Consider the following 22,498-nt stretch of genomic DNA (forward strand, 5'->3'; position numbering starts at 1 on the left):
CTATGGATGACCGGAAAATGACGAGGATTAAGACTTCAAAGACGGCAGAAGTGCATCTCCACTGAAGTGGAACCACGAACAGAGAGCGCCCCTCCCCTCTCACACAATACTTTGTACAAATTTAGCCAACTTGGATTAAATCTAATTAACTGTTCCGGTTTTCCTGTGCAGAGACAGCCTGAGAAACACTTGTAAGCGAGTACCTTTGGCAGTGACTCAGCGTCTCCTAAGCGGTGAATAAAAGGATGTGTCTATTTCCATATTCCCTGAATTAGGGAAAAAATAACTTTTATTTATGCACCATAACAACATCAAGAGAACAAAATTGAATTCTTTTTTTCCTTTGAAGGTCACTTTTAACATTGATGCAACAATACACATTAATGTTAACCTTTCACATCTGCATCAAAATTAAGCACAAAATACTGGCAACACTACAGAAGAACTTCACTTCTTGAGACATTTGCCATTTTCCTCCATTGTCTGAGCATTTTGTAAAAAAAATACCATTTCAGTTGAGGGATCAGTAATCCCATATCTGTAATTAGTCTTAAAATCAATGCAGCAGAAATTGGGCTTTATACCTTCAGCAAAGATACTGAACACCTGATCTGTTAGTTGATTTTTTTTCCAAAAAATAATTTATATTTTTTAAAAGACGCATTTTTAGCTTCAAACAATTAACTTCATTATGAGACAAACTGACTACAAATTGCCGTTTCCGTTTGTAATATCATAAAAATATTTGAAAATTCTGTTGTGTCTGTATGTGGTGTTTGTAGGGACCAGTTAATAATTTAATATTGACATATATTACTCCACTTAACTTCTCTTGTCATAAAAAGATTTCCATACAATCCTTGTTTCTAGCTGGTATATGCAGATGCTGATCCAGCAACATCTCCTGAAGAAAGACAGAACCTGAATGGGACCAAATACTCCATCACCTTCACCGTGTTTCCACTGGTATTTGATAGCTCTTAAAATGTAAATAACTTCACTTTGGGTATTTTCTCATTTTTGGATGCTTAATATGCAAATTCAGGTGTTGGGTTTGGTTTTTGTTTTTTTTTTTTTTACCATAGTGAACACTTCTTGTTTGTGTTCATGCTGAGACTAGGGTTTGCCAGCCAATCCATAAATGACCAAGAATCTTTCAGTGGATGAAGAGTCCATCTCTGACTAAATAAAAAACAAAACAAGTAATGGGTTTGCCAGCACTCATTTTTGTGACTGGCACTGATGGTTCTTGAAGGGTGAGAAACTAAACAAGTGTGACAATCACACCTGGGGACGTCAAATGCCATCGCTCACCACAGGCCTTCCCAGCTGTCACCAGGTAGCAGAACTGTGACCGCAGGAGGACAAAGGACACCACGGCCTTCAAGACCTGTATTTGGTGGGGAAGAATGAATTTTGACAGTGGCGATACAGATTTGCATCTCTGCTTATTCTAGCTACCTTTGAGAGCTTGGACAGAGACTCAATGGTCAGAGCATCTGCCTTCCAGCAGCCGTCACCAGAGACTGGAGAGATTTTGTGTCACAAAATTGATTTCAACATTTAAATTTGTAGATTCAGACCAGCGCTTGATACACGACTCTGCTGTGTGGAGATGTAAACCATACCCTTGTACTTCCCAGATGTCAAATGTTCCCTTCTTCAAAATATGCATATTATAAACTTTCGGACATCCTTGTATTTTTACATAAAAAGGTATTTACAGAGACTGTATGCTTATCATCCACTTGACGTTGCCTAACAAATAACTGCGACGTTACTTAGCTTTGCCCTTAGTACACGACAATGTCAGACTGGGTGAATTTTGACTGAAACTGCAAGAAGGCAGAAAATACCCACTGTGTATTTAAAAAAAAAAAAAAAAGCATCTAATTTCAGTATATAGAAACTCACATCATACAGACACAATTTCAATACAATTAATTTCTGTAAATTATGACAAAACAGAACACATTCAATATTTCTTAATCTTCAGAAGATGAGTTATAAAATGCCAGAAATCAACCATCTATGGAACATGCACAAAGACAAGGTAGATACTTGGAATCACAGTACATGAAATGGGAAGGAAAAATAGGTTTTACATAGAGATACTTAAAAATACACAACAGCTTGGAGGCAAAGGCATGTTTCTCATCTGTAAGAAATTCAGTCCTCTGCTTTAAATCAGGCAAAAGGAGGACTTCCATCTCCCAGGTGAGTATCGTAGCTGCTGGGATTCCTTCTAGCTCTGTCTGAGCAGATCAGAGCTCTCTCTTCCTTGCTCCCAAGCACGTGTGTGAAGTGTCCTCGCTGATCGAGACAACATCTGGATGTGTCCCACCAGCTGTATCCCCTCTTGATAAGAAACCCAGGCCTGTGACTGGGGAGAAAGAGCTCCTGCACGAGCTGGAGATCTGTGTTTTGAGAGCCTGGAACTACAGAAAGTAGCAGACCCTGGTTTAGATGCAGCCTCTGCCTCCCCCAACCCTTCCTCTTTTTAAATGAGCAGATTCCAGCAGTCGAGTATCTTGAGAAGCCCAAGTTGACTGATGCACCTCATTGACACCACAAGCAGGGCTTGGTCATTTTACAGGAGGTTGTTCAGGAGCTGTTGCTCACTGTGGTGGCTTCTTGACTCTGCCTCCAGGCATCACGTTGCTGAACTTGAGCTCTCCAGCGCCCTGGGTATCAAACCCACTTCCAGTGGGCAGCAAGGCGTCTAAAGCAGGCTTCCCAGTCTTTAACTGGGATTTCCTGGACACAGCCCTGCATGCAGCACAGCTCTGCAACATGAATTTTACTGACTCTGCATATTGTCCATTTACATGCGGTGAAGCCACTAAAGCCAGAGGATGCTACTGTGTAGACCTGCCACTGCCCACCCTGTGTGCACACTGGTTGTGGATGGGATTTCTGGATACGGCACAACTAGACAGAGTCAGTCTGGCATCCAGCATCACAGCCAAATGTTTCAAGTTCCCAAATCCCACGTGTACCACCCTTCTGGGTGCAGAAAGAGCAGGTGTTTGGGGAAACGTAGGAGGGATAGCATTTCCAACCTAAAATGAGAACTGCAGTGCCTGAGACCCATTGTGCGTTCAGCCTGTCACAGGTAAGATTTCAGTGCTGAAGTTGAAAACATCATGAAAACAGTATAATAAATATTCCTCAGTTTCAATAAAGCAGCATCATTAGTCAAGTATATCTTTTGGTGTAGTCTCTAAGCTATTTAACTCATTCCAAGGCAGAGCGCCTTACATCACAGACCTACTATCTTTTGTGATATGTATCATCTCAATTAGGTAGTGCAGTAAATATGTACACATTATAAAGAATTTGTAACTCATTAATCCCCTGTTAAAAATTCACTAGTTGCTTTATCTGCTCAGTCTGTAACGACTGCCTCCTCAGTAGCATTCTCATATTTTTGGTCTCCCTAGGGAAAGCGGGTGCTGCTGGTACTAAGTGGTTTTGTCCACAAGAAATCATCCCAGAAACCCTGTTTATGAAAGTAATATCTGGAACTGGGGGGTGAGGACTCACATTCAGTGGTGGAAGAAAACCTGGTCTTGTCTGAGCAATGTGATCCAACAATAAGGCTCCTGAACCCCGCCTTTCTAGAAAAGCTTGATTTCTCCTGCTCAGAGTAACAGCAGGCATGTTCTCCAGTACATCTCTAGAACTTGATAACACAGTGTGAGATGGAGAAAGAATTCTCTTCTTTCCTATCACTGACTTAATGTCTTCTGCAGCAGCAGGGCTTAGACTAGTAGTTAACTGAGAATCAGAGCTGTAGTGATTTGCTCCTAAATTTCTTTTCTGGATAATACTGCTGAGGTTTGAAATGAAGCTGATTTGTCCTGAACTGGCATCCTTACCCATAGGAATCCCACTGGGGTTATGCTTGTTTTCAACATAAGGAGTCTGAGAGTTCATCTCATCATATGATAATTTCCTTGATCCAGTTTGATCAAAGGTTTTCAATAAATGAGTGGTGTCTTTTATGTCAATACTTTGGTGCCTGGTGATGAATCTCTTTGATAAGGCAAGGCCATTGATTTTAAAAGAGAGCTCTTCTTCTGGAGTAATATCCTGAAGTTCTTGTAAAGAGGCAATTTTACTCTGGTGAAACAGTGACGGAGAGCTCTTTACCCAAGGCTCAGACTGTAGCCGCTGCACTTGTGCCAGCTTGGACCCTGTTTTTGTTGAGCTGGATTTTCTCGTCGGTGAGACTGTTTGAGATGAGCTGTCCACACTCCGTGGATGATCCAAATCTTTAAAGCTGAACAGTGCTTTTTTAGTTTCATTTGAACTTGTAAGAAGGGATGGAGATGTTTTCAGTTCTATTTCCGACGGGGAAGTGCAAGCACTCGGGGAATGGCATTCCTCAAGGTCTGCAGGAGGCACGTTTAGGTACTGTTTCGTTTTCTGCCTTCCCGAGGGGGACTTGTCCGTTGTGATGATGATGACTTCTTTTCCCCGTGCCCTGCAGGCATTGAGAAGAACTTTCAGGGTCTCCTTGTCCCCAGAGTTTATTGCATACACAAGCGCAGAGCAATTGGAGTGATCCTGCAGGCTTGGGTCAGCCCCGCTTTTCAGTAGCAGAGACACCACCTCGGGGCCTACTTTTTCCAAACAGGCGTGCATCAAGGCTGTCTTTCCAGATTTGTCCTGTATGTTCGGGTCAGCCTTGTTTTCCAGCAGGTATTTAACCATCTTTGCCTTGCTGACGCTCTGGGCGTCCACATGTTTTGTCCTACAAGCAATCATTAAGGGGGTTTCACCTCTGTCATTGCTCTCGTTGATGTAGGCGCCGCCCTCCAGTAACAGCCTGGTGAGGCGAAGGCGGCTCTGGTAGACGGCTCTGATCAGGGAATTCCCCTCCACTGGCAACTCCACCGATTCTGTCATCACACTTGTCTCACTTACACCTTCCTAGCGGCTGGAAACAACACCTGGGTTTCAGAGAAAGGAGAGACACCCCCTCCCCCCCAAGAAAAAAAAGAAAATAGGAAAAAGAGGGTTTAACTGTACAAATTGTTCCTGTAAATTCCCTCGTACTTTGTGAAAAGAGTATGAAGGGGAAACAAAACAAAACAAAACAAAATTGTTTTCCCAACTGTGTGGCAATTGGTATTCCCACCTCCTAGACTTCAAGAAATGCATTAAAAACTTAAAATACTATCTGGATGTAGTTATAACACTTATAGGAGTTTAAACTATGTCTGTCACTTTTTTTATGACTGTTCTTCCTTTTGTCACACTCTGCCAAATAAGCTGCAAAAAAAGTTTAATTCTCCACACTCTAATTGCTTTATATTCAGTACACCCAAAAAGCAAGAACTGAATGAATCCTGCAACACTTTTTCATTGATGTAAGATAGTGTCACACTCATTCTTTCTCATAAAATGACAATGCTAAACATCTAGAAATTAATGAGTAAAAGAAAGTTCATGCATCTTAATAAATAAGAAAAGCAAGCATAGTAAAGTATTTTTTATCTAAGAAGAAACTTAAATCGGTGGAAAATAAATATAACTGTATTTCATAACAGTAATTACATTTGCGGAAGTACACTACCTCCCTTATGCTCCTTTGAAAACCTGCTAGTCTGAGTGAAGCAGCATAAAGGAAGTGATGCACGGCTTGAACTACTCATCATGGGGACCGGTGGGCTGAGAAGAGTCCAGTACCTGGGCAGGCAGTATCAGCTCTAAAACAAAAGAAAACATTTGATAGCATCAAAGAATATCTGGAGGTTTCACACAAAAAAATTAAGAGCTTAACATGGTATAAATAATGAAAGGTCTTGTACGAATGTATACCTGCATACATGTGACTAACACAATAAAATTTTTATTTATGTGTTCTATGTGCTTGCTTACCCATGTGTAGTGAAAATTTTTAGAGAAAAAAAATATCAGTATTTCACAGTTGGCAGAGCAATATAATTCCAAGACAAGATTAGACATGAATACGAAAATTACATTTGTTCATTTACAGTGTATTTCTAGAGAAATAAAAATGTTTAATTAGTTTAACTGCAAAGGAAATTAACAGCAATTAATTTATTTTCCATTGAAAGCACTAGTAACGTCCTGGTGAACAAGTGAAAAGCAGTAATTTTGTTCTCTTTTTCATCGATTTTGGAGTTTTACTTTGAATTCCAAAATCAAAGAATGATACCAATTTAGTTTGTTCCAGAAGTCCAACAAACAAACAGAAGTCAGTTGAAATACACATGACATTTTTATTACAGATTTCCTCCTCCCCCATTTATTTCCCTTCATAGCATCAAGCTCTGCAGCCACAGGTGCTTTTGCTAAGCAGTGACATTCAGTGGCGTATCAGTCCCAGTGAGACCCGTTAGCTAGGCGGCTTCATGCCTGCAGTGTGTTAATTAAGTATTTAACCATTATTCAATATAGTTGTCGCTTGGTAGCATAATGTAATAATAATGGCCATGCGTCACATGTGTCTGGGTAACATACCTCACAATATTCGGTATGTCAGGGAAAAAAAAGAAGAGACAAATACATGAGACAAACCAGTTCACCTTTGGCAGCATTTATTTCTGGGCTTACGGCCCTCCCAGAGACTGTGCACTGTGTCTGTGACTGCAGCCCTGCTCTGAGCAATTAAGGAGGATGAAAGAGGGCCAGAACGCCTCTGTCCATCCTCATGAGACTGAGCATCCCACCCCTGGTCACTGTTGGGTGGGTGGGGGGGGCACCGCTGTGGTACTATCCTCTTCTTTTGACCAGTGGATGTTTCTTTTTCTTCCCCTCTGTCTTAATAAAACATTTTTAAAAAGTAATTGCATTGAAATTACTTTAAGGATTCATTCCATTATACTGAAACTACATGATTCAGTAGTGTCTACCTCGGCTTTCATTGATGTGCAAATCATTATTATGAAATGCTTATTTTTGACAAGTAATATATTCAAGATTATTATCAACTCTTTTATAAAAGTATCCCATTAATTTGTGCATTTAGGCTTCCAGAAACAAACTGAAGAGAAATGTCTTTTAGATAGCACATATGCTGGAATTCTGATTGTGTTCTCACTTGGCTTTGACCTACCTGGAAGTTATTAGTGATTTTACATTTCTTTTATATTTATCTAAAGCTCTTCTGATACTTAACTGCTTGCTTTACTGAAGTGATGGCATATAGCACTTCTTACACAAGTTTTTTCATCTGCAGAAATACTTTTTATGGCCAAAAAGAGCTTGAAATATTAAACAGGCACAGAAATAGAATAATGCTACTTGAAGTCATGCAGCAGGTCAGTGCTAAAAATGAGACTGTTTTTCTGACATCTGATCTAATGCCTCCAATTGCTTAAATTCACTGCCTCCGTAGACTTTACCAGGACTGTTAATGAGAGGGCAGAGGGAGGTTAGTCTAACACAGTAGTTAAAAGTTTGAAAGTTTGGAGTAGATTGTGTTGCCGGGATGTTGGGTTCTGCCGGGATGTTGTGTGAACCCAGGCTGGAGAAAGCCCACGATGTTTTTGTGCAGGCAGGTCAGCAGCTCCAGCGTGCCCAAGATCTCACCAGGGCTTATAGGTACTAACAAATTTCATTTCAGAAACCAAACTGATCATTACACATGCGGGCTGGGACTGTCAGGTCTGAAAGCAGCCTGGCTAATTCGTGAAAAAAGGAGCACAAGAACCAGTGCTGCCAAGATCCAGCCACATTATTTATCGGTTGATCTACACTTTGCACTGCAAAGGAAAAGAGGTCACCGTGGGGACAAAGGAAAGTGGAGAAATAAATATAAAGCAGGGAATAAAAATCCATAAAAACTTCAGAATCAGATACTGTATGATTAAAAGGCAGTGTTACAGGTTTGTAACCAGAACAATATAATGCAGAATACATTCCTGAATGCTGGATGAAGATAACCATGACTATCTGGAGTACAACCTGTTCCAAAAAAAACCCCACAGCTAGCTATTTTGAAGTGAAAGATCACAGTTCAATCAGGCTCCCTCAAAGAGTAATTTATTTGATAATTCATCACAGATTGACACTGAACACATTGGGATTATACTAAATCTAATTAACTGCGATGTCATAATCACTGCAAGTGTTACTGAGATGTCAGGACTGACACAGCTGCTTTTCGGCTCTGAAGGTAAACTTGTGCCAAAATAGCAGTTTAAAGCATGAGGAACTAGGCAACCTGGCGTGCGACACTGAATCATGAACTGGTCTTTCAGATCATCCACAAATTTCTGGTGTTCTTGTACAAACAACATTCCTGGAACACTCTGTGTGTCTAGGAAGAGCTTCATTTTATTTGCAAAAAGCAGTATTGTCCTGCAAAGTGCTCTGAGATGAAACAGTACAAAGCACCTTGTAGCATGAAAAGCAATTTCTGAAGCCGATGATGATTTGTTTCCAAGAAGCAGATAACTGCTGAGGTGGATTTGTGCTCGGTCCTATCCTGAGGTCAGGCTGGCATATAAGAGTGATAACCCAGAGTCCTATTCTGATACAAATTCTGCTGCCATTGTAATGGGAAAAGCCACAAAAATTTAAAAAGTTTTAGCACTTCTTCCTCCAGCCCTTGCTTCTTGATTTATAAATAGCATTTAATTACAAGGAGGAACTCTCACAGTGTTTTGTTACATCTGACAGTGGAAATAATAACAAAATTGAGGGGGAAAAAGCTCATCAATGTTATAAACAATCATAAACAACATTTTCACCAAGTAATGGAGTGCTATGAATCAATGTTCTTGCAAGATACTCCTCACTTTTTCAATGTGAAAGCCAAATATTCTGCTCTTTGTGCCTCAGCACTAAGTTACACAAACAAGCTTTCACAGTAATATTAAGAGTCTAAACTCATTCCAGCAAACCCAAGTCACCAATTCTCATCTCTGAAAAAAGACGTGCTCACACACTTAAAGAATGTAAGCCTTTAAGTACTTGTTGTGATTCCTCATCTCCACAGTTAACCCCCTGTAAGTTCTCTCAGTATAACAAGAACTCTTGATTTCCTGTCATAAACACATTGAAATTTACCATGAGAGTAACTTTTGATTAAAAAATTACCATTCTAACAGCCAAAACTTCCCCACCTTCACCCAGAGTTGCCAGAATCGAGTCTAGTTTTGGAAACCTAACCTGTAAAGTGCTTCCATTGTGAAGCCTCTATCCCTTTAGCCTTGCTGTTTTCCCAAGGTGAACGGCAGGGTGGTCAGGATCTGTGCATTTCTCACCCTTCTTCTCACTTACGATCTGCTGTGTACTCTTGAAGAAAGTTTGGAGAGGTCCAGACAGCTCATTAAGCACCTTTCTCCTGTCACTGCATGTATCATCTTCCCGAGTACTCCTGCTCATTTGGAGGTGTTTTTTACCTTAATAATTACTGCTGGAGAGTGGCTGGAGCACGGGGGGAGCACTAAGAGAGAGAAGTTTTCACGGGAGCTCTACATTAAGGTCAATGTTGTTGCTCCCTCCTGTCTCACACCATCCTGACTTGTAGCCTAACAGCTCTAGCCTTTTTCCTGAGGGAGATCTGGAAAAAAAGCAAGGACAGGCAACTTCTCCACAGAGAAGTTAGCAGAGAGCACACCTGAAAAATATAAGCGCAGGCTGGAAGAGTAAGCATGTTGAACGCTTTTCCCTTAAAAATCCACCGAGAAGGAAGGGACAGGTGTTTGAACTGAGAGGGGCCCGACAGAACCGCGTGGCCAAACACCCCACCAACATCCCATCCCCTCAGCCCACCGACCCGAGCCCTCCCTCACCGTTCTGCCCACCCTCACCTGCTACCAAACTCTAAAAAACCCCGCGCCATCCCCTCCGTGCGGGGAAAGGCGAGGGCCCGGCGGAGGGAGGGCGAAGGGAGATTTTTTTACCTGTTTTTACCTCCCGCCGCCTCAGGGCCCGCCAGGCGGGAAGGGACGCGGCTGCAGCTCCTCGGGCGGCTCTCGGCGAGGGGATCGCTCTGCAATTCCCAAGGAACAACCCCCCCCCCACCCCCGGCTACGGCACACACCGGCCGAGCGGGGAAGTTCAGCTGCCGCCGATCCACCGACCCGCTCTCGGCAACACCCCCGGCCGGCCCGATCCGCCCAGGAGGCACCGGCGGGAGCGCGCACCCTGAGGGAGACGGCGAGGCAGCTTCCCTCCCGTTCGCCACGGGCGGTGCTGAGGTGAGGGCGAGAGGCGGCCGCCGCCCGCGTCTCACCTGCGGGGGGAGGCGGGTCCTCCCCGCCGGGGCTGAGCGCCGGCCGGCCGGCGGGGCGGAGCGGGCAGCGCGGCGGCGGCACCCAGCGCCTGGGGCCGGCGGAGCCGGGGGAACGGCGGCGGGCGGGAGCGGAGCGGGACTGGGCGGCCGCCACGGCCGCTCCCCTTCAGGCCCCCTCACGGTCACCCCCTCAACAACCGCCACACCTCCCCTCAGACTCCCCTCACACCCCTCATCACACCCGTCATACCCCTCAGCCCCCCCCCAATCCACACTCACATCACCTGAAACTTATACCCCCTCACACTCCTCACCCTTCACACACTCCCTTACACCCCTCCACACCCGCTCCCCCCCCAAATCCATACTCACACCCCTAAATCCACACTCACCCCCCCTTACACACCCTCTCAAGCCCCTCAAATGCCCCTGAATCCACCCTCACACTCCCTCAAACCCACACCCACTCACACCCATACTTCCCTATCCCCTTACACCCACACAGCACCTCACTCCCAGACCCCCACACACTCACACCCACCATCACACCCTCACCCGACACTCACTCACACCCCTCTCATCCCCTCACATCCTCCCACAGCTTCACACCCCCACACCCTTACACATCCTCACACCTGCACCCCATCACCTCCACACCCCTCAACACACCCCTACACCCTGTCACATCCCCCCCCCCCCCCCCCTACACCCTCTCCCCTCTCACACCCCCATACCCTCACACCTATACACAGCCCCATCCCACAGCACCGTTTCCCTCCTGGTGACGAGTGTGGCTATCACCTCATGACAGAGACAGCACCGAGATGTCTTCAGCTGTACTTAACTTGTTCCTTTTCGTGTAGTGAATGGTAGAAACAACCCACCAAAGACCTTTCTTCACCACCTCACTGATTCCTACAGCCCAGGGGCATTAATTTAATGGCAGTTATAGAGGGAGGTCAGCCAGAAGAGATGCTTCCTTCAGGTGTACTCAAGTTTTACTCTGCAATAACCCCTGGCTGCTTCAGATGGCAAAACTGCCACAAGGCAAAACCAGGATTGGGGTCCTATCTGCTTGGAGGAGGACTAAGATATCCCAGTTCTCTCACAAGGCTTCTTCGTTTTTGAAGAGTCCTAAATCCATCCAGCTGGTTAAATTTTTTATTATGACTTTGTTTCTTCTGCAGGAGCACCCATGGACTCTGCTGGAGATGAAGGCCCCCATGTCAATATGGGATTACCTCGTACCATGGATTGTATCTCTGCTGCTTGCTCCATGCCAGGAGCAATCTGATCAAAGCCTGCCAGGAAAGACATTTTCTTCTTTCTTGGCACTTGACATTGCCCATCACCAAATGAACCTAGCAGAAAATAAGTCCCAGCTCCTGGGATTTTCTTGCATGGTAAGCACACAAAAAGTTTATCTGCAACACCAAGGTGTAGGCTCTTGACCATAAAATAGGGGGAAAAAATTGCAAAACAAAAAATTCCTGTCAGATACCAGAATCAATCTCTTCTCACAGCTGCCATGTAGTATTTCTCTGAGGTTATCTTAGCTCCTTGGGTCCCATTTTTCCAAGCTCATTGTCTCATAGGACTTCTGTTCCTACTGGCGGCTTTTGAGATTAGTACTAAAACTCTATGAGATTTTGAAGCATGGTAAAAGAACCTGCTCAATTTTCATGCAACTTTAGGAGACCTTCACAGAATCACAGAATGGTTGAGGTTGGAAGTGACCTCTGGAGGTCTACTGGTCCAACTGCCCTGATCAACCAGGGCAACCTAGAGCCACTTGCTCAGGACCACAACCAGACATTTTTTTATTGTCTCCAAGGATGGAGACTCTACAACCTCTGTGGGCAACCTGTGCCAGTGCTTGGTCACCCTCGCAGTGAAAAAGCATTTCCAAATGTTCAGAGGGAACCTTTTGTTTCAATTTGTGTCCATTGCCTCTTGAGCACTACAAGAAAGAGCCTGTCTCTCCTTTTCACCCTCCTTTCAGACATTTGTATACATTGATAAGATCCCCCTGAGCCTTCTCCAGGCTAATCAGTAGCAGCACTCAGCCTCTCCTCATGTGTTCTCCTCCAGTCCCTTCATCATCTTCATGGCCCTCTGTTGGACTCTCTCCAGTATGTCCATGTCTCTCTTGTACCAGGGAGACCAGAACTGGACGCAGTACTCCAGCTTGGTCTCACCAGTGCTGAGCAGAGGGGAAGGATCACCCCACTCATCCGCTGGCAACACTCCTCCAAATGCAACCCAGGCTGTTGTTAGCCTTCTTTGTGGCAAGGGCATGTTGCTGGCTCATGTTACCCCTCTACTCTGTGCTTGTGAGACCCCACCTGGAATACTGTGTCCAGCTTTGGAGTCCTCAACACAGGAAGGACATGGACCTGTTGGAGCGGGTCCAGCAGAGGGCCACAAAGATGACCAGAGGGATGGAGCACCTCCCCTATGAAGACAGGCTGAGAGAGCTGGGGTTGTTCAGCCTGGAGAAAAGAAGGCTCCAGGGAGACCTCATAGCAGCCTTCCAATATCTGAAGGGAGCCTACAGGAGAGCCGGAGAGGGACTCTTTGTCAGGAAGTGTAGTGACAGGACAAGGGGTAATGGAATTACCTTAATTGGAAGAGGGGAGATTTAGATTAGCATTAGGAAGAAATTCTTTCCTGTGAGGGTGGTGAAGCACTGGAACAGGTTGCCCAGGGAAGTTGTGGATGCCCCATCCCCGGAAGTGTTCAAGGCCAGGTTGGATGGGGCTTTGAGCAACCTGCTCTAGTGGGAAGTGTCTCTTCCATGGCAGGGGGGTTGGAACTCGATGATCTTTAGGTCCCTTCCAACTCTAACCATTCTATGATTCTGTGTTCAACTTGGTATCCACCAGGACATCCAGGTCCTTTTTACAAAGCTGCTTTGCGGCTGGGTGGTTCCAGCACATCTTGGTGCCCAAAGTTGTTACCCTTAGGTGCAGAACTTGGCACTTCCCCTTGCTGAACTGTTGAGATTCCTATCAGCCCATTCCCCAGCCTGTCCAGCTCCCTCTGGATGGCTGCAAGACCTTCTGGTGTATCAGCCAGTCCTTCCAGTTTTGTGTCATCTGCAAACTCCTGAGGGTACACTCTGCCCCATAATCCAGATCATTAATGAAGATGTTAAACACGACTGGATCCCAGTACTGGCCCCTGGGGTATACTGCTTGTTAATGACTTCCAACTAAACTTCATGACCCTGATCACCACCCTCTGGGCCTGGTCATTCAGCCAGTTTTCAGCCCACCTCACTGTCTGTTTATCCAGCTTATATGTCAACAGTTTCTACAAAATCATGGAATGGTGGGGGTTGGAAGGGACCTTTGGAGATCATCTGGTCCAACCCCCCTGCCAAAGCAGGTTCATCTAGAGCAGGTTGGACAGGGATGCATCCAGGCGAGTTTTGAATACCTCCAGAGAAGGAGACTCCACAACCTCTACTCTACTCTTCAACCTCCACTTCTCTAGGAGGATCTTCTGGGAGACAGGGTGAAACGCCTCGCTGAAGTCCAGTTAGACAATATCCCCTGCTCTCCCCTCATCTACTAAGCCATTCATCTCACTGTAGAAGGTCACCAGGTTGCTCAAGCACGACTTCCCCTTGGTGAAGCCAAGCTGACTACTTCTGATCACCTTACTGTGCCATAGCCTTGTTTAGCTTCTCAGTGCCTCTGCTGATACTTATGGAGTTTCCTCAAGCACAGATGCGAATGACAGGACTACCTGCTGATAACCCCAATATTTCACGGATATTTCCTTGGAATGCTGGTTCCCACGACAGCAGGCTGTAGCAGTTGTACACAACATTTTGCAGAAGTTTTGTCTGCCTTTTGTCACGCTAACTTTTTGTGGTGGTGGTACAGCAGATAGACATGGGACTGGCAGCAGCGTCTCGTCTCCCTTGCCAAGACTGTTAATTGCGGGGGCTGTAGTGCTGTTGTTGTGCAAGGTCCTCTACTCATCTATTTAAAAAGGCAGCTGCCGCCACAAAGACGCTGTTGTCTCAGCGTGTAATAAAAGACAACAGGTGAATGCAGCAAACAAACAGGGGAGGCAAGGGCAAAGTCACAGCGAAACAATCCATCAGGCTGGGTATAACAAGTAGCAGTCACAGGGCACCAGCATCCTTGATGCTATGAAGGGCTTTTTTAGGCATCAGAGGAGAGAGAATTTTCCAGGAGGAATGTGAAGGAGATTTGTGCCCTTCTACTTTTTTAAAAGCGCATGACAGGACCGGTTAGATACTGGCATGACTAAGAGCTGGATGAATGGTATGAATAAGCCACTGAGACAAACAACATCCCAAGGGCAGGTTCTTCAGTGACTCTTTAACCTTGTCTTTCAAAAGCTAAGTTGGAAGAATGTCTGCAGACCTTTTTTTTTTTTTTTTTTTTTTTTTTTCCCCTGCGGCGTGATTCTAATTATCTTTGTTTTGTTTTCCTCTCTGCACCTCACCCACATTGTTAATGCTCGGTCTTTGCCGAACAGCCTCGGAAAGGCACGCGTGTCGAACACCCACTCTGCGGGAAGGTTACTGCTCTCCTCAGACCTGTTGTTGTGTGCGTTATGTAAGATACGGAGGCGGCGGACGCTTGTGTTCGGTTCATCAGTCCTGCTGCTGGAGCATCTTCACTCCTGCGGTTTCCGCAGCTCTCATGTACGCTTTCTTATTCCGCCTTCCGTTCTTGCCCGCATCATACTGTTGTGCTTATGATGGCCAACATAAATCTTTTATTTAAAAAAAAAAAAAAAAACAACAAGAAAAGAAAAAAGTGCATCGCACCAGCTCTTAGAAGAGCACTTTTAGGAAGATAATTAGATTTTTTCTTTATAAATGTCACAATATCATCCCTTTTGGCTACTTTTAATTGCATACAAAAACAACTGTTGGTATGAAGAAGTTAATTTTTATGTTAACAGTGAAGGAGAGTAGAAAACCAGAGCAGGGAACACATCAAGACAGTGCAAAGTTTACTCTAAGATACAGAAGATGTTTGCATATGCACAGAGCGTATTAGTTTATCATACTTCTGGGTATCCCTCTCAGGATCTCCATCAACCCAGCCCTCTCCTTGATTTCACTGACAGTTGGGCTAACTAGATGTCTACCAGGGGAAAGTTTTATGGTCAAAGAACACTAATATTAATTTTAACCGACTAAAATGTTCCACTGCACTGATTTTTGATAAACTTTTCTCCAAATACAGGCAGGCGGAGAGTAAAACTAAAGAAGAACACTTAGTTTTCTGGTAGCCTGCTCAACAAGCTGTTGGAAGCCAGGAGTTGGACTGCAGACCTGGAGCTCAGGAGCCTTGTTTTGGGAAGGTTGGTTTCAGAGGTCAAACCCAGGCTTTGCAGCTGGGAGTGCGGGCACACCTGAGAGCCTGCCTCTCCTGGCACCACTGAGTCCTGTCGACCACAGCAGGGGACTTCCCTAGGTCCTCGGGGATCCTGGGAATGGACTATGTTAGCTGCTCTGTTTTGTTTATGGGAAAAAAAAAAGAATGGAAATGTTTTTATTTGATCTGAAACAAAACGGTTTTTTGGACTTTGCTTTCCGTGGGAAATTGTAAGGACTTTGGTTATCATGTCTAGTTGGTACTGACCAGCCTCAGCCTACACTAGCAAAAGACGATTCAGATGAAGAAGGAGCCATGATTGCATACTATATATAAATATTTATATATTAATGCATTAATGTGCAACTTGTTGAACATGGTATAATGTAATACAAATCGTTCTGGTCATTCTATTACTTTGTTATGTATTGGTGCATGGAATTTTCTTCCACACTGTGAATAAATGGAAAAATACAGAAGCATAATTAACTTGGTTTAGCTGAGGTGACTGAAATACCTCCTCCCCCCCGCCCCAAATTAATATTATTATATACTAATTTGGTAGCTTAAAAATAAATTTTAAAACATTATGTACAGAGGCAGATGTTTACTGTGGTAGAACTGTTTGCTGAGAGGAATGCAGTAACACATTGTAAACAACAGTGTTTCTTAAAAATACTTTTATTAAATCAAACAGGTACAGCTGCTTGCTTGTTTAAAATAATGAAGTGAGATTATTCTGGTGATCAAGAGACATCACCGGAGCGGTCTAAAAGAGAAGAGAGGAGACAGAGGCAGTGGGCAGAGAAGCGCTATGTTTTGTTTCAAAAATAATAAGCAAAACCAAACAGAATAAATCAGGACTCTTCATTAAGAGTCTCACAAAAAGCCACAAGTTGGCATGCATTATAAAAATCTAGATTAACACTTTATTACTTTATTGGTTTATTTGCTTGGATAATTCAGATTTTGAGGTACACCTGACACTGTACACATGCTGTTGGGCTGATTGCATCAGGTTGAGGGCGCTGAGACAGGTTCGTTTGACATTTAGTCTGGTGTTACCCCTTCGTCTTCCGAGAGGTAATGCCAAAGTCGAGTTTTCTCCTGATTTCTGTCAGGCATGTTTCAATTATCTAGTTATGACATGGAGTCTTCTTTCTGGAACAATATGCTCCCTGAAGTGTTTGGTGTATTTTTGCTAATTACTTCAATTAAAAAATTGACTGTGTGTGGGAATTGCTCCTACGGTGCTTGCAGGAATAATTACAACTGGTGAGGGAACAGCAGTTCTTCAAACATTTTTTGGGGGGAATATATTGCACTAAAATGTCTTGTTCCATGGACACAACCATTTGCAATGCTGCAAAAAAGTGCCAGTTACCCCAGTGTTGTAATTCAGCAGCCTTACGGGGTAACTCTCTTTTGCCAGTGTTTTTATTCCCTCTCGTGTGAATCAGATGTTACTAACACAGTGTGTGAGCATCCATAGCATCGGTTCCTTCTCATAAACATGTTCAGAAAAATTGAAAATAGATTGTGAAAGAAGTTATTTTAAAATTATTTGACAGTATAGCGTTAGGCATACTGGTAAAGTGAGAGGGTAGCAAAGCATGCTGCCTGCCATATAACAAGGACTTTTGTCAATATAGTGGTTCCTGACCACTGAACTTGTTTTCTAATTAGGATGAAAAAATCACATAATAGTTCAAGACATCCACTGCTACTTTCTCTGCTTACAGGCTTGGCTTGTTTGGAATTCATATACTAGTGATGGTCAATACCAGATGAATCTTTCATGCTACTGAGAAGAAAAACATACACTCACAGTTTTGCTACAAAGCTTTTTTTTTCCCCTGGCAGTTGGTTTCGTTTTTGTTTTTTTTTTTTTGAGCAGGCCAAGCTGTTATTCTGCCATAAATTGAAGGGTATGGATTTCCTTCATATGAGGATAAATAATACACTGAATGAAAGCAATCATTATTTAGATTACAGCAGAAAGCTGCCTGTACCCTTTGTGCACTGTAGTAGTTTCAAAAGGAAGATGAATTACATACTAGAAATATACATATAGTGAACTGTGCAGTCAACAATGGTGTAACTGCTGTGTGACAAAAAGGAAGAGAATCTACACGATTCCATCTGAAAGAAAACCATAATTTGATGAAGGACACTTAGAATCAATGCTCGAAAGAAATCAATTTTGACTGACTAAAAAAGCAATATGCACAAAAGTATTTAGTGAGTAAAGAACTCTAGAAGGATGGATTGCCTTTTTATATGATTAACAAGTGAAGAAACATGAGAAAAATTTAATTTAAAATTAATAAGGAAAATTAATTCTTTCTAGACTCAGATATGTTAAATTGATGAGGTTTTCCACCTAGGACTCTTGATGGGAACAGATCTAAATTTTAACCTTTCTGAACACAACCCAGCAAGATGAGGTATGGCAATTAAAACCTCCTTCTTGCACTTGTGAAAATGAAGCCTTTTTTCAAGCTGATTTCACAAGAAATAGTTTTCAGCTTTTTTTTTGTCGTGTTTAATAACCTACTGATACAGCATTGAAAAGTTCAAAAGCTTCTGAAGTGCTCCTTAGTACAGCTGCACAAGTTTCAGTGGAATTCAGTGGTTGAGTTGGCCCAACCTATTTTGAGTTATTTACTCTTACGTGAGAGGTATACTTAATATTTGTCTCTTTTCTGTTTTCACTTACTGCAAGAGTGGGAACGGGATGCAGTAAGCCAGTGAGATGTCCCACTCATGGTATGGAGCAGGCACCCTCCAAGCACAAGTTCTGGAGTCTGGGAGGTGTGTTCCTCCATGGAGGGTATCCACAGACAGCTCATGTCCAATTACTCCAGGTTCTAAAGCTGCTCACCCGGATCCAGCTGAAGTGAGAGATGACATTACCCCTCCTGCTCCACCACTCTCCCTCACTAGGTGTTACTGGCTGTAACCAGTAGGAAGGATCACTCAAGTTTTTCCTTCTCCTTTCAGACAAACCCTCTTTGTTCAGCCGAAATCACTCTTCACAGGATATTTAAAGGAACCCATCAGGCTCTGATGGAATAGGCATAATCCCTCCAGCCAGCTGAGAGGTGGAGCAGGGATCTCTAGCCGAGGACTGGTAATTCATCAGCTCGTACAGCTGTCTGAAATGAGGGTGAGTGTTCCCAGTGGGGGCTTTGTGTGGACAACTGTGAGTTCAGAGGAAGGATGGACATTAAAAGCATGTTACTTCTAAGGAGCAAACGCTCTGGTTTTGTGCAAGTGTCCTTCTCAATTAAATCAATGACGCAATTTATAGCCAAAGTGACTTCTACATAATGGCTTGTTTATTGAAAAAGATTCTACTTGGTATTAGGAGCTCATTAAACTGAATTGCTGAAGGAAAAGACATTGATTTAGGCTTCGGTGAATAATGGTGTACCATCCATTTCCTGTCCTGTCAAGTTCTGTATTTACTTTTTGTCTCTGTCTGTTTTTTCATAGCAGACATCATTTAGCAAAATATTTAATTTCATACCTAAAGCTTTCCTTAACCAGGCAAAATATATGGCCCAATTTCAGGAAAAAACACTTACTACCACGTAGTCAGACATAAGCACATACTTAAGAGCACTCTATTTGAAATATCTACTTTTTTGGATCAGAACAATTCTCTGAATTTCTGTAAATTTCCCATCTAACAGCACAGCTGAAGAGACAGAACTGAAACGACCCCAGCTTGAGGACTGAAGGTGACACACAAATGCTGAAGCCAAGACCATTAAAAGATATGAGCAAAACAAGATTTACATGGCGAGATAATCTACTTTATCAAACCACCCAATTTAATTGGAGATAGACAGGCAAGTTTTGGTGCATAAGCCCTCGTTCAAGTCTCCTGGAAAAGGTCTTGTGAACGTAACCAGAATAGACTGAGAGCTTGTCTGTTCTTTTTCTAATCACATCAATTAATCTCATAAAAGACTTCTTGTACAAATTTTGCTTTGATGTTATGCAAAAGGAGACAGAATGATCTGCAGACAAAAAAAACAGAGGAGAGAACAACCCAGGATCACCTCAGAGCCAGCAGAAAGCAAGTCTTTTTAATTGAAGACCAAGAAAAATCAGCAGGTTTCCCATATGCAGTCCCAGAAGTGTATGCTGTCCACCATGGGAAGCAGGAGACACCAGCCCAGGGACAATACTAACCCTTGGGCTACTGGATGCTTGGGGATGGGACTCTTGCTTTCAGATGTCACGCAGGCACTTCAGGACAGGAATTGTAGCTGCGGATTTCAGCATCGCTGACAAAGGCAGTCATGCAGACGTTCAGATCCAGATCCTGAAAATCCTTCACGAATGGAATTTTGTCACAGCACCTTACAAGTGTTAAACCCGGTGGCAGCTTGTAATTATAGTTACAGGGCAAACTCATACAAGAAACTGTGTAATCCTCCTAGGAAACATCAGTTTCCTCTTCTCACCTCTCTTTCTCCATTTCCACTCTTTTGTTCCAGGACCTGCCACTTCAGAAGATTTTTGTGATTTTTTGGTCAGCCCACCCTGACTTGGTAGCCTTCCTCCCCACAGCCCTCCTGGGCAAGCAGAGACAGCTAATGCACAACTGAATAATGAGGGAAGCATCTCCCAGTTTCATACTTAACCAAGCTTTGCCACCTCATTTATCACCTCTAGTCACCTCATTTTCTGCACTGATTAACAACCAACCCTTCCCACAGCTTCTCCCCTCTCCCAATCAGCTGCTGCCTGCTCAGATCTTCCTCTTCTGTTAGCACAGCTTTTAAATTAGTCAGAATTAGTTTGGGTTTAGGTTTAAGCCCGTGGCAAATTAGCTGTAGCCTGATGAAGACAACATGGTTGCCCCAATTAAGATCTCTTGTCAAGTACTCCTGATCCTCTCCTCAGATAACATGCATAAACTAATCACTGTCATTTTCCCTTTCCTGTTTTCCCCCTGGTGTTCTGTATATATACTAGTAATATTCTGTTTGCTAAATTAGGAAACCCACATTATGTCGAGTGTACCTTTCTTCTCCATGGATTGCTCTTCACGACAGAGTTGTTGTCGGAATGTTCCCGATTCTGTCCTTGAAATCACTGTGGCCATAACGCTACTGGTGAGCTATTGAAAACATCAGCTTTCTACTGCCAAATGGAAACTGATGTCCACTGTTAGATAAGAGAGAAAATGAATAATAGAAAAGCAGCAGAAACATTAATGGTTTGTTTTTCACTTCTTATGCAGACCCTCTGGTTTTAGCTATCTTGTTCAAACTAGTATTATACTTAAAAATTAAATTTTTAATCTGTTTAGAACACTTTGTTCCTGGGAAAGCTTGAATGAGGGGGATTAAATTATATCTGTACTATACTTTTCTTGGTGAATGGTAATTATATTGTCACTCATTATGCTATTCATTGCACTTAGCTGCATGGAACTGGGGAAAAACATGACATTTCCCCCTGTAGTAGACATAATGAGAATCTATGGCATTTCACAGAATCATACATCAGTAACGTACGGGAGTAAACAAAACGTGGGAAAGTTGTATTTGGAACAAAGGATTTTTCCCTTCAAGCCGTAGTGTACAATATTTATATTTTCCTTTGGGAAATACAAATGGGGAGGTGGCAGGTGCACCAACTTATTTTGTATCTGTTGCTTTTTCAACCAACCTGTCACTCAGGAAAGCATCACCTTCGAAAAGGGCCCCTTACAAGTTCCATCTGGTAACTCTGGCCTTTAGAAGAGAGCAACCTGCTTTCTTGTCTCAGTTTTTGGACAATCTCAGGTATCTTTAAAATAGAGCACAGACTTAAAAAAACACGTAAAGTAACCACCCTCTGGAAATAACACATCTGTCAGCAAACGCTCTTTGTATGTGATTCCTGAACACACAGACTCACACCTTTCTGCCTATCCATCTTCTTGAAGCAGGAAGCATCTAACCTTGTAGAGGCTGGTACGCCCGGAATCAGGATGAACATACTTCTCTGGGACCCAACTTCACCGCCACCAAATGCATCTTCCTAATTCTTGATTGGAATCTGTATGGCATCTTGAAAAGCCCTGACGCAAAAGGTGCTGTCCAAATGCAGTGCTTTTATTAAGACAAAACCCAAAGCAAACAAAACCTCATGTTTTTGGCAGAGTGGCACACTGAAAAAACTGCATCATTAATACATTCTGAAAAGTTTCCAGTAGGAAACTGCTGTGTTATTTCAAAAGTTCTCATTTCCACGAATCATAAATTGACTTAATTTGTTGTGGAATTTGAAAAATGAACATAGTTAAATCTGGAGAGGACCAAGTCAGTCCACAAAGAGTCAGAGTAACTATTTATGTTCCCAGTAGGCTTGTTTGCATCCAAGTTGAAAGTTCATTGCAACCAAAGTGGTGCTACAAAACATTTTGGCCCCAGGGAACCGTATCTATCTCCTGCAATGTATGCTGAGGCAGAAACTCTCTAACATATGTTCGCATCAGCAGCACAGTGTAAATCCAGCATCGCATGAAGTCTTTGCTTCCACTTTTAACAAATGTCACTTGCCATTAAACACAGTACTCTGCAGAGTAGCTGTGCACAGCTCTCAACAGCAACCTGCTTTTTGATACTAACTGGTACATATTAAATGCTTTGGGGAGATTACTTTCTCGTGTCAGGGTCACTGTGACTTACAGTTTTTAAAAAAATACCATCCCCTTGGTAACAGTCTTTTTCCTTCCCTTCCACAATGTGTTGGCAAACTAAAATCCGGGAGACTTTTTGCCGTATTACCCAAGCAAATATAACTTTGTTGCTTTAATCTTTGTCAAACGATGTAAAGTCAGCACACATGGAGGAAGATCAACACTGGGAAGTACTTACATTTTTAAGAATTCAAAAGGAACACA

The 22,498-nt window shown here is 43.2% G+C and overlaps 1 protein-coding gene across 1 annotated transcript; it reads right to left on the bottom strand.

Moving 5' to 3' along the window:
- Nucleotides 1-3,360: 3,360 nt before the first annotated feature.
- On the bottom strand, nt 3,361-4,914 carry ANKRD34B (ankyrin repeat domain 34B). Its single transcript, XM_074166665.1, has one exon. It carries the CDS (start codon nt 4,912-4,914, stop codon nt 3,361-3,363), a length of 1,554 nt encoding a protein of 517 aa, XP_074022766.1.
- Between the last annotated feature and the right edge of the window lie 17,584 nt (nt 4,915-22,498).

The sequence above is a fragment of the Numenius arquata genome, chromosome Z (assembly GCF_964106895.1).
Source record: "Numenius arquata chromosome Z, bNumArq3.hap1.1, whole genome shotgun sequence".
In the NCBI taxonomy this organism is placed as follows: domain Eukaryota; kingdom Metazoa; phylum Chordata; class Aves; order Charadriiformes; family Scolopacidae; genus Numenius; species Numenius arquata.